The sequence below is a fragment of the Epinephelus lanceolatus genome, chromosome 22 (assembly GCF_041903045.1).
Source record: "Epinephelus lanceolatus isolate andai-2023 chromosome 22, ASM4190304v1, whole genome shotgun sequence".
NCBI classification, from domain to species: Eukaryota; Metazoa; Chordata; class Actinopteri; order Perciformes; family Serranidae; genus Epinephelus; species Epinephelus lanceolatus.
Genome location: NC_135755.1, coordinates 4,209,498 through 4,221,636, shown reverse-complemented (window position 1 = coordinate 4,221,636; position 12,139 = coordinate 4,209,498). Strand labels below are relative to the sequence as shown.

Below are 12,139 nucleotides of genomic sequence, written 5' to 3'. Positions count from 1 at the left end.
GTAAAGAAATGCACTTCCTAACATTGGACACTAGAGGCATCATCCATATATTTACAAATCTATGGACACCAGTCACATACAGTACAGGCCAAAAGTTTGGACACACCTTCTCATTCAATGCGTTTTCTTTATTTTCATGACTATTTACATTGTAGATTCTCACTGAAGGCATCAAAACTATGAATGAACACATGTGGAGTTATGTACTTAACAATGTTTTATATTCTAGTTTCTTCAAAATAGCCACCCTTTGCTCTGATTACTGCTTTGCACACTCTTGGCATTCTCTCCATGAGCTTCAAGAGGTAGTCACCTGAAATGGTTTCCACTTCACAGGTGTGCCTTATCAGGGTTAATTAGTGGAATTTCTTGCTTTATCAATGGGGTTGAGACCATCAGTTGTGTTGTGCAGAAGTCAGGTTAATACACAGCCGACAGCCCTATTGGACAACTGTTAAAATTCATATTATGGCAAGAACCAATCAGCTAACTAAAGAAAAACGAGTGACCATTATTACTTTAAGAAATGAAGGTCAGTCAGTCCGGAAAATTGCAAAAACTTTAAATGTGTCCCCAAGTGGAGTCGCAAAAACCATCAAGCGCTACAACCAAACTGGCACACATGAGGACCGACCCAGGAAAGGAAGACCAAGAGTCACCTCTGCTTCTGAGGATAAGTTCATCCGAGTCACCAGCCTCAGAAATGGCAAGTTAACAGCAGCTCAGATCAGAGACCAGATGAATGCCACACAGAGTTCTAGCAGCAGACCCATCTCTAGAACAACTGTTCAGAGGAGACTGCGCCAATCAGGCCTTCATGGTCAAATAGCTGCTAGGAAACCACTGCTAAGGAGAGGCAACAAGCAGAAGAGATTTGTTTGGGCCAAGAAACACAAGGAATGGACATTAGACCAGTGGAAATCTGTGCTTTGGTCTGATGAGTCCAAATTTGAGATCTTTGGTTCCAACCGCCGTGTCTTTGTGAGACGCAGAAAAGGTGAACGGATGGATTCCACATGCCTGGTTCCCACTGTGAAGCATGGAGGAGGAGGTGTGATGGTGTGGGGGTGTTTTGCTGGTGACACTGTTGGGGATTTATTCAAAATTGAAGGCACACTGAACCAGCATGGCTACCACAGCATCCTGCAGCGACATGCCATCCCATCCGGTTTGCGTTTAGTTGGACGATCATTTATTTTTCAACAGGACAATGACCCCAAACACACCTCCAGGCTGTGTAAGGGCTATTTGACCAAGAAGGAGAGTGATGGAGTGCTGCGGCAGATGACCTGGCCTCCACAGTCACCGGACCTGAACCCAATCGAGATGGTTTGGGGTGAGCTGGACCGCAGAGTGAAGGCAAAGGGGCCAACAAGTGCTAAACACCTCTGGGAACTCCTTCAAGACTGTTGGAAAACCATTTCAGGTGACTACCTCTTGAAGCTCATGGAGAGAATGCCAAGAGTGTGCAAAGCAGTAATCAGAGCAAAGGGTGGCTATTTTGAAGAAACTAGAATATAAAACATGTTTTCAGTTATTTCACCTTTTTTTGTTAAGTACATAACTCCACATGTGTTCATTCATAGTTTTGATGCCTTCAGTGAGAATCTACAATGTAAATAGTCATGAAAATAAAGAAAACGCATTGAATGAGAAGGTGTGTCCAAACTTTTGGCCTGTACTGTACATAAGTGGAAACAAGGTGCAAGACTGAACTGCATCTATAAATGACAATTCAGTTTACTCATCAAACAGTTCAAACTGACTGGGCAGGTAGTCACTCATACAAGGATGGTAGCCTGTGCCACCCCAGGTCACTGCCTAGACACGGCCCTGGTCTCAAGTTGCTGTTAAATGGGAGTCTTGGAAATGTAGGGGACCTTAAGCTCCAATTTTTAACTTGCAGCCCCTCAGTTTTTGCCTTTAAAACTGCACTAATAAATATTTTTATGTAAGTGATAAAATGTTAGTGAATGTAGATTGTTTGTTTAGGAAATTCCTGAATTACACTGATAAATTTTAAGTTGGGGTTTTTTTGTGCAACTTTATTTGTTGTTTGAAGGAAAGCTGCTTGACGGTGTTGCACACAAGCAGCCATGACACCTTGTAGAGAGGCAATGAAAGCGAGGGTGGGTTTCTCAGAGAGGAAGTGCAGAGATCAGACTGTTGCCGTGTCCGACCGTCAGTTGTTGGTAGGACAGGATGCAGTTAACACCGTTCTGCCTGGTGCTGTGTGAGTACAAACTCTGACATTTCTTCACTGTGAAGGAAATAATCTGTGATAATAAGATTTTACTGTGTATTGAGTTTAGAAATGTCATTACTTTATTTTCTCTTTTGGTTGATTGTTTGCATTCTTGTCTTCATTGGTTCATTCTTGTCTCTTGTGCCATTTTTTAATTCCTCTGCGTGTCATTTATTCTTCTCTGTTCCAATCTCAATCTGTCGTTATCTTTTCTCCCTCGTTTTTCTTCCTCAAACCTTTTTACTTTTCATTCTACCCTCCTTTTACTTACCTTTTCATACTTTTTTGTTTTTTTTCACACTTTCCTCCAATATTTTGTCACACTTCTCTTCTTTTTGTCCTCTCTCTGCTTCCCTGTTTTTGCTTATGTATCTTTTATCCTCCTTTTCTTTTCTTTTGATTTATTTCTTTTTAATTCCTCATTTTCATTTGCCTTTTGGCTATTCTTTCGTGATTTCTGTGCCCCTTATTCATCCCCCGCACTTCCTCTTTCCTCCTCTCTCTCATATCTATCTTTCCTTCCTTCCTTGTCTCCTTCCCTCCATGCAGCCTGTCTTCAGGTCAGCCCGGACAGGTCTCAGTACTTCAGGTACGACACCGTCTCTTTGAGCTGCGAGGATCAGTTGAATTCCACTGGCTGGAAGGTGAAGAGGAGAACGGAGGAGGGTGGGATCAGACCCTGCTCCTCCAGCTGGGGCACCTCCTCCTCAGGTTCGACCTGCATCATCAGAAACATTTACCCATCAGACACCGGGGTGTACTGGTGTGAATCTGAAGACGGCGAGAGAAGCAACGCCATCAACATCACTGTCTCTGGTACTGCACACAACACTGGAAATTGGTGTTTCATGCCATTTACAGTTAAACTTTAAGCTCCATTTAATAGATGAGACTTAACATCAGAATCCGTGTCTGACATGTTTTCCAACCACAAAGTAAAGTGAGTTATATTAGAAATGTAAAAAAAAAGTCTGGTGAAAGCAAAACATGAGTTTCTTTCTCTCCCAAAGATCGCGCAGTGCTCCTGGAGAGTCCCGCCCTCCCTGTGTCAGACGGAGCTGCTTTCAGTCTGCTTTGTAGAGCCGAGTCGCAATCCTCCAACCACACGTACGATTTCCATAAAGATGGCCGCTCTGTCGGCAGCAGCTCCACAGGAAAGTTAACCATTCCCGATGCTTCCAAGTCTGATGAAGGACTCTACACGTGCAGCATCCCTGGAGTTGGGGAATCCTTGGGCAGCTGGGTGGCTGTTAAAGGTGAGATAAATACAGTCGACAGTAACTGATGAAAAGTCTGTCAAATATATATATACATCAGTTCTTCTTCCTCTTCTTTGTCAAAACATGATGCCTACATTACCCAGAATGCCACCTGACCACTAAGTGTGTAAGTACTCCGTGACATTGCTGTTGGGTGTGGTCACTGGCACAACACAAGAAAGTTGTGGTGTTAAAAGCCCTGTTTACACTACCTGTTTAAGGCGGGAATATCGTGCCATTATGTCACCTTGCTGTACTGTTTAAAAATATGGTCGTTAAATGGTGGGATAGAGTTGTCTCACCTTCGAGTCCTGTTTAAACAGGACAGTCTGCGGGACAGGATCATGGGCTTCATGGGTGTGACGTTTAGACGATGTGTTATGCGTGCGACCCACCATGAAAGATAGGAGCTGTTAGCAGTTAGCGGCTAACTCAAAGAAGAAGAATATCTGCTGAAAATGTCAGCAAGATAGGAATACAGTGTTGTATTGTTGTTTATAAAGCGCTACTCAGACTGTTATATGTCATACTAGAGGCCAACGCTGATGGGTTACACCTCACACCCATATTGGCTACCTTTTGATTCCACAAAGCCGTAATGCAGAATATAATCACACACTGGAGCAGCATGATGTAAACAGCGCAGGTTTCAAATACTGAAAAACTTTGTTTTTGAGGGTGGAAAGTTATTTGATTTGTCAGGCCTCAAGGATACAAACAAGATATTCATGACTGTGTTTATTTACATGAAAACTGTATGAGTTATTTTGATAATGACCTTGGTTGATGAGACTTAATATATCTTCACAGGTTCTCTTCCGCCTTTATCTTCAGCTCCAACGACAGGTTCCTGTTCAGTCTCTGTTCCCAGGCTGATATGTCACCTATTGGTGGGAACACCTTACCTGGTGTCCACCATCTTACTGGGACTCATTTACAGAGACAGGAACAGAGGTAAGAACTTTCCAACAAATGTCCACCAAGGCATTCTTACTTTTACTTTATATGTTAGCGACACAGATCACCCAATAACAACAATACAATGATTTTAGCTAGCTGTGCTATCAGTTAGCTTGTTTGGTCCCTGAAATATTTTTTGTTTTTGATTAACACAACCATCTTTATACATTTAAGGGTGAGTATTTGACAAAACGTATATTTAAACTCATGTAAGGAAACACGATTAGCTGAAGACACTCTGGTGTCATCTGCATAACTGATGATTTCAGTGACTGTTCACATGGACATAGCCTGTTTAAAGGTTTATATACTATATGATTCTATATAAACCTGTAAACATGTTAGGTGTAATTCAACTGTGACTTACTGAATCTTTGTCGCGGTCCTGTCTATCTGTTTGACAACACATGCCGGCGATATTCTAAGCCCTAAGGAGATACCCTGTTCTTTAAATGGCACGAGACAGAAGTGTAATTTGGTTTGACGTCATTATTTAACCTAATACTGAATGAATGTCATTTTAGCTGACACAGATGTGGTGGAACTTACTCAGAGTGGTTAGCAGTCAGTGTTTTCTTTGTGTTGGTCAAAGAAATAGGTCAGTTCAGGTCAGGTTAACATGTGCCACTGTGTTTGTTGCCACTTTTGTGGCCAATTTTATTTTGTTGTCTTTCCAACTCTGTCAGGCAAAGATAACATGTCTCATTGTTTATGGGAAACAACCATCAAACCAGGCTACAGGGCCGCTAAAGCACAGCACATCTTCGTCTGGGAGGTCATTGTTCAGCTGTACATGTTCTTTGTTATAAAAGCACAGTTCTGTGAATATTTAAACAAAGATAGCCATACGTGTGAATCATGCTGCTGTCACGACAGGTTGTGGTTTGAGGTTGCCAACATTGCAACGCGACGTGCAAGTGGCTTAACAGTTTGCTCTCAAACGTTACCCAAACATCTTAATCTGAAAAAGCCCTCCGCTGATTGTCACTGATGATATTAAGACATAAATCTCACTGTTATTTTCATAGACACTTTATCTCTTTCTGCTCTCAGCAGCTCGGATGGCCCTGGAGAGAAGAGGCAGCAATGATGTCATCATGGAAATAGTTGTATAGTCCTACATACTGGTAAAAGTGGCAAAGAAATTCAGCTTCAGTTGCACCTGGAGATCTATTTTTACCACTGTCCACCAGTCCAATACCAGCAAAGACTATAGTGACGATTGGAGGAGTTTACAAAGCTCTGTGACGTCTATGAATCCTGATAAACATAAATAATATTTCTATGTTAGTTATCTTTCAAACCCAAACCAGACAAATTTAAAGCTGAAAACTGCCTTGTAACATTTACGTTTACATTTATCTGGATGATCTTGTTTTGAGACAAACAATCACATACAAATTTCGATGTAAATAAAGAACATTAAGGAAACTTTTTCAAGTTTTTTTCTACATACAGCTCAGTGATTAGCTGTTGGACTGATGGATGTGTTCGGGACACCACATCTGTAATAGACTCCATCTCTCCTTCACTTTCTTCCTTTTGTCTCTTACTTCCTCCAAGTCACTTTCAGGTAGGAGACAAGAGAAACAGAACACAGCCTCCATCTCAACAGGGTGTTATGACCTCTGACCCTTTTGGCTTGTATTACTCTCAGTACAGTCTTGTTTGGATGAGAGAAGGAACTGAGTAGCTACTGAGGGGTGGATGGATACAAAGCACATAATTCTTGTGTTACCTCACCGTTGAGTGTGAAAAGGAAGTGGAGGGTGATTGTGGTTTGGTTGTTTTCATCATGCAAATATATGAGGTGTGAAGATTTAGTCCAGGTATCTGTTCCATTTGACATTTTATATCTGTCCAGAATTTACTCAGACGATGACTGAAAATAGAATTAATCCTTTACTGGATAATGACACAAATAACTGCTGTAAATCCCCCTTTAGTATTTTGTTCTTCTCTAGCATTGTTATTCATCTGTGATATAAATGCTCACTTTAAATATAAACAGGAAAAGCGCAGACATTTTCACAGTGAGTTACTCAATCAGCCTTTCCTACCTATGTGGGTCAGTTGTGGTGAGTTTGTTCGTATTCAGAGTACGTCTGTGTTATTTCTTAGAAGTGGAGAGTGGACTTTTCAAACCCACACACCAAGGCCGGGCCAACAGTTGTGCTACAAACATTAATCAAAACTATGATGTAAATTGACTTTTTTTAAAGTGTAAATACAATGAAAACAGGTATATAGTTAAACACGTGTATTTTAGCAGATGTAATTTAATAAAACCATTTATATTTTGTGTTTTGTAATATGACTGGAAACTCTTGTGGTTTGGTTGCTAAGTGAAGTTGCTCGCTGTTGTGTTCTGTGGCTGAAACACAATAAATCTGTCTTAAAGGTGAAAGTCATTGTGGACAGAGCGTCTCTATCTTACCTGGTATATGTTGTTGTTTTGCTGTGCTGTTTAAGGTAAATGGGTAATCATGGTGCACTGGCTTATTGTTGGAAACAACAAAAAACAAACAGAATGCATAAATGTGTTCTCTGTCTTCAATTGTTAACATTGAATGAGGGTGGAAACATTGGGTTCTTTTTTTAATTATCAATCACAGTTTCTGCATCTAAGCCTCTTAGTAGCCACAGGGCTAATTTATCCACAGTATTCCTAGCCCCTGTGATACCTTGTGTGAATTATGTATGAAGGATTGAATGAATGAATGAATTATTTTATTTCGAGCATTTAAAGTAAGACAAGTGAAAACAAAAATAAAACAAAAAACAAGGAGTCGGAAAAGGAGTAGGTGGAAGTAAAACGTATAAGTCCCTACCACTATTTCACCTTATTCATTACATATCTTAATTAATTAAGTTAATTATGGGAACAACTTCCAGCACTGAACCAAAACTGGCAATTTCCTATGGTAACAGCTTGTTTACAGTTCTCTATTCCTCTTTCCAGGAGCAATGGGGAAATAAAATGTGGAACCCACCACCTGTTCTAGCTCAAACAGGATCATGTGATCATACCTCTGCCATCTCTGACTGCCATGTCAAAGCAACCGAGCACGCTAGCGATTAGCTCGCCTTGCTCTGTTAAAAATATTGTTAACTTTATAATGTCCCGAGCAGCTTAAGGTAACATCTGCTCCTTCTAAAGATGGTTTATGATTTCTGATGACTTATTAAGAGATACTAACGCATAATTCAGTATTAACTGTAGCTCAGTGTAAAGTGAATAAATGTGATGTTTCCCAGCTAATCCTCTGCTCGTCTGCGTTAACGACACAGTTTACACTTTTTCTCAACTTCTGATTTATTACAAACTCTTCTGAGCGAAACATGATGCTGAATTTAGCAGCAGACTTCTCAGCCCTAATGACTAAATACATATTTCAAAGGTATGTTGCTGAGATGATTTTATAGCGTGCAATTTTCTAATGTAGATTGAGAACGAAGTCAGATGGGGAAAGACAGGGATATCACGTACTGACGTTGAGTGACGGACCTGTCAGTCTACGTGTCATTCTCTTCTGCTAATTCTGATTTAATGCTATTTCGCTATGTCTGGTGAAACTCTTGTGGTTTTATTTCCCATATCAACAGTAACCATGGCGACAGGAACAATCCCTTTTTGTTCTGGTCACATGTTCAACAAACAGTTGCTGAAGACAAAGAGTTAGCTCAGCCTGGTTGTTAGTCGTTACAGACACGGACAGTGCAACAGGTACCAGAGCTCCGCAAAAACATTTTAGAAAATGCTAAGTTAACATTAGTTAAATATTTGTTAAAAAATAAATGAGTATTTGCTAAACTGAAGGCAAATGACTTTGGAAAAGAACCAGTGTTGGCGGTTAACCACCAAGAGTAGCCACTGGGACTAACCTCAGACAGTCTATGGGACTAACTAGCTTAATGCTACTTCTGCTATCTCACAGGAAGTTGTGACCATAATCATTTCTACAGTCGTGCCCTCAGGAATAAGGTGGATAAAACAGTGTGTAGGATCCACGCTAAAAATGTATGTACAGACAAAAGCCAAACAGAGTCACCAATTTCCCATCTCCAAAACATAAGCAAGCATGGGTCAAAGCTTCTCCCATCAAGTCTGTTTTTATAGATCACAACTTTTGTGGGAAGTGGCACACGCCTCTTTCAGGCCTCGTTTTGTGCGTACGCAGTGTTTATAAATGAGACTCCAGGTGTTTCACAGCTTACAAAACAAACTACGTCCATGTGGGATTTCAGTTGTGAATAAAAGTATGAGCAAATCAAAATGTTGTATAGAAATAATAATAATAATAATAATAATAATTATGATAATACACTTTATAGACAGCACAGTGCTGAAAACAGAGGAGCACAAGAAAAATTAAACACACACATTTAGTGGTAAAATGGTAAAACAATGTCGTAACAGTATAAAAACATGCATCAATACATTATATATATACACACACAGCAACTCTGTTACCATGCCACCCTAAAGTAGAGAGTCTTTGAAAGATTTTTAATCCTCTGGTCGATCAGTATAAGAAGACACTGGACAGATTAAATCCAGTCAAGGACAGGACCTGAGACAACAACTCTATCCCTGATATGATTTATAAAATGATGATCCAGTGCATCAAAAGCCACACATGTAAAAAATGTACAAACTTCGGCCTGCATCTGTGTTTTCATCAACAATATTACAAAATCACTGTTCACATATCAAGGATTTTAGCACCTAACAGTTTATCTGGCACATTATTTTTATATCTCAGTGTTGGAAACAACCTGATCTCACAGAAATACGTGAAATGACCACGACCTCTTTCACCGCATTCCGTGGTGGCAGCACGTAATGAGTTCCTCTGTCTCCTTGAGGTACTTTACATGTTGTATTCTCTCAAGTAGTTGCTAGTCTTCCAACACACCACTAGATGGCGGTCTTAGTTCACTTTCTCATGTCACACTAACACTTGATTGTTTTGTTTTTGTTTGTGGCTGTCCTGTGAGAACCACGCATCTCTAAAAAAATCAGAAAAACAGCCTGTTTTCAGCTCTGTGACAAAGCATATTCCAGCTGATCCAATAGAGTTTTTAATGAGTTGATTTAGCTGAAGAGGGAGAAACTCTTTTTTTTCCAATTCATAAAGCAACACTTCATCCTTCAGTTTATCCCAAACATTCAACCTCAACACATCTGGAGACTACCAGTGAGGTGTGTAGAGAGTAACAAGAACACAGTCATTTTTTTAAAACCGATTTTCTTACTGCTCAGTGCTGTAAAGACAAATGTGAATCAAAGATCATCAGCAAACTGTGAAAGGTGTCATATGGAGACTTTCAGCGGTCACAGACAGTGGTGTAAAGTATCTACAAGTGTATTTACTCAACTACTGTACTTATCCTATTTAATCCCAACTTTTTCCCAGACTTAAATAGAATTTAATAGATACATTTTCATGGAAAGGTAGGTGAAAAAGTATGTTTTATGGTTGGTCACAGTTGTGAGTGGTGGGAGAATGTGTTGTATCTACCATTTATTGACCGAATTAATATAATCTCCTGTGTGAGTCATCAGAGCACTTAAATATCCCAGCTCAATTATTAATAAATTTAAAATTCTGGCACTGGCAGTCCCTACCATTGCTACAAGAATGCTTTATCATATTCTAGAGTAACTACTTTATCAAAACCCTTACACATGCATATATCACCGCTTTGTCATATGACGTGTTAGGTATCGTTCTGCGTCTGACTGCATCCAGCAGAGCATCATATCGCCCTGACAGGTGCCGTCGGGCCGACCAGGTTACGTCCGGCTGCATTACATACTGACACTGCTCGGCAAGTACATGTAAATTCAGATTTACTGTGTTATCCCACCGGCCACTATTGTTGCCGTCAACATGTTCACTAATTCTGTGACCTGCACTAAAGTTGAGTAATTGCAAATGCACATATCAATACACCTTGAAGATAATGTGTACCAAAAATCTCTGTCCTGTCTCTACGTAAACAAACTTTTTTTGTTGTTGTTGTTTGGGGGCTTTGATGCAGCTATCCTTGTCTCATGGTGCAACCAGGAAGTAAACCGCTTGTCATGTGACCATTTACACTAAACATGTGACACTGCACATATTTCATGGAGACCCTTTATTATTTCAATATTTGCTGGAAATGCATTGATACATCATTGAGTAACATTTTTAGAGCCGTATAACTGCAAACTTTTTTTGTGGTCACTGTTGTGACCGATGGAATTAAATAGGTTAAGAACAATTTGAGGTACTCTACATCTTTATACTTCTACCCCACTAGCCTACATCTCAGAGGTAAATATTCCATGACTTTATTTTAGGTCGTCGCAGGCCAAAAATGCTCTGACATGCTCCTCTAGTTTAACAACATGGAATGCATCATGCTGTTGTTTTGTGCTGCAACAGCTGGATTGTGGGCTGTCTGTGTCCTGGAAAGATTGTCCTCTGTGACGGTCCTGTTCTGGGGTGTCCAGTTTATCATTGATGAATCTGTGTCTCTGTTAAAGGGTTTTATATTGTTATACCAAACAAAACTATCATAAGCCCTAAAATATTGTTCCTCTTCAAATGTATAATTACTCTGTTGAGTTTTTGACGACGACTGATACTATGGAGCTATATTTTGATGAGGGGCTGACTGTTTTGTTAGTGTCTCTAACATGAGCACAAGCATGATCATTACGTGATAAATATTCCTGCTGGTAACAAAACTGTGCTGCAAGCTAATGGACATTCCTCAGCTTCATGCCAATCAGACAGTCGGAGGCGGTAACTTGCCATTAAATGTAGTAATGCACCGGCAAATAGCTTTGCAAATGTTTTGAAGTCAGGAAATGCAGTCACCAAATTTGTTAAAGCTCGGGCCACACTGCCTGCTCTTTTTGGCCTCGCAGCAAGTACGTCACTAAAACACAAATGTTTCGTCTTGCAGTAAAATTGTATTGAATTTTCCATCGCTCCTGAAAGCGGCGAACCTCACTGTTGACTTTATGCTTCTTTGCTGTGGCCATGTCTGCTACCTAGCAGGGGATGTCTGCTGTTAGGAAACCGTGCTGTTGGCTTGTTTGCCATCTGTTTATGAAAACACATCAGTTCCACCTGCTTAATTCCTACTTGATGCTTGTCCACAAACTGTATGACACTCCAACCATTGTAAGGTGAAGGGAAAATGCAATCCAATATTGTGTATCGTACATTTTGACAGTTAAGCCAAAGGCCGTTTTAAATGGTTCGCAGGTCAGAATTGACCCCAGGCTTGTATTTAAAATTGTAAAATTGTATTTAATTTTCCACCACTCCTGAAAGCGGCGATCCACCCTGAACCCCAACATTCGTTCCTCTGTAAAGAATCTCAGGGTGGTCTTTGATAGCCAATTCAAATTTGACAAACAGATCAGTGCTGTTGTCAAAACTAGCTTTTTCTAGCTACGTCTTCTAGCCAAAACCAAGCCCTATTTCTCAGCTGCAGACTTTGAAAGGGTGATCCATGCCTTCATAACCACCAGATTAGACTATTGTAACTCCCTTTATGTTGGCCTGGATCAGTCCTCCCTCAGCCGTCTACAGCTCGTCCAGAACGCTGCTGCTCGCCTCCTCACGGGCAAGAAAAAGCACGACCATATTACGCCAGTCTTAGCCTCCCTCCA

General features: G+C 40.4%; 1 protein-coding gene across 1 annotated transcript; it reads left to right on the top strand.

Moving 5' to 3' along the window:
• The first annotated feature begins 2,064 nt into the window (after positions 1–2,064).
• On the top strand, positions 2,065–6,859 carry LOC117245738 (uncharacterized). Its single transcript, XM_033609222.2, has 5 exons — positions 2,065–2,233; positions 2,795–3,061; positions 3,256–3,501; positions 4,315–4,458; positions 5,518–6,859. The coding sequence occupies exons 1-5, from the start codon at positions 2,203–2,205 to the stop codon at positions 5,577–5,579; spliced, it is 750 nt and encodes a 249-aa protein (XP_033465113.1). The 5' UTR covers positions 2,065–2,202; the 3' UTR covers positions 5,580–6,859.
• Positions 6,860–12,139: the final 5,280 nt, after the last annotated feature.

Coding starts and splice junctions, on each gene's coding strand:
- LOC117245738 (XM_033609222.2), top strand. CDS start 2,203: ATGCAGTTAACACCGTTCTGCCTGGTGCTGT. Junction 2,234..2,794: donor ACCGTTCTGCCTGGTGCTGT/GTGAGTACAAAC, acceptor CCCTCCATGCAG/CCTGTCTTCAGGTCAGCCCG. Junction 4,459..5,517: donor TTACAGAGACAGGAACAGAG/GTAAGAACTTTC, acceptor TTCTGCTCTCAG/CAGCTCGGATGGCCCTGGAG.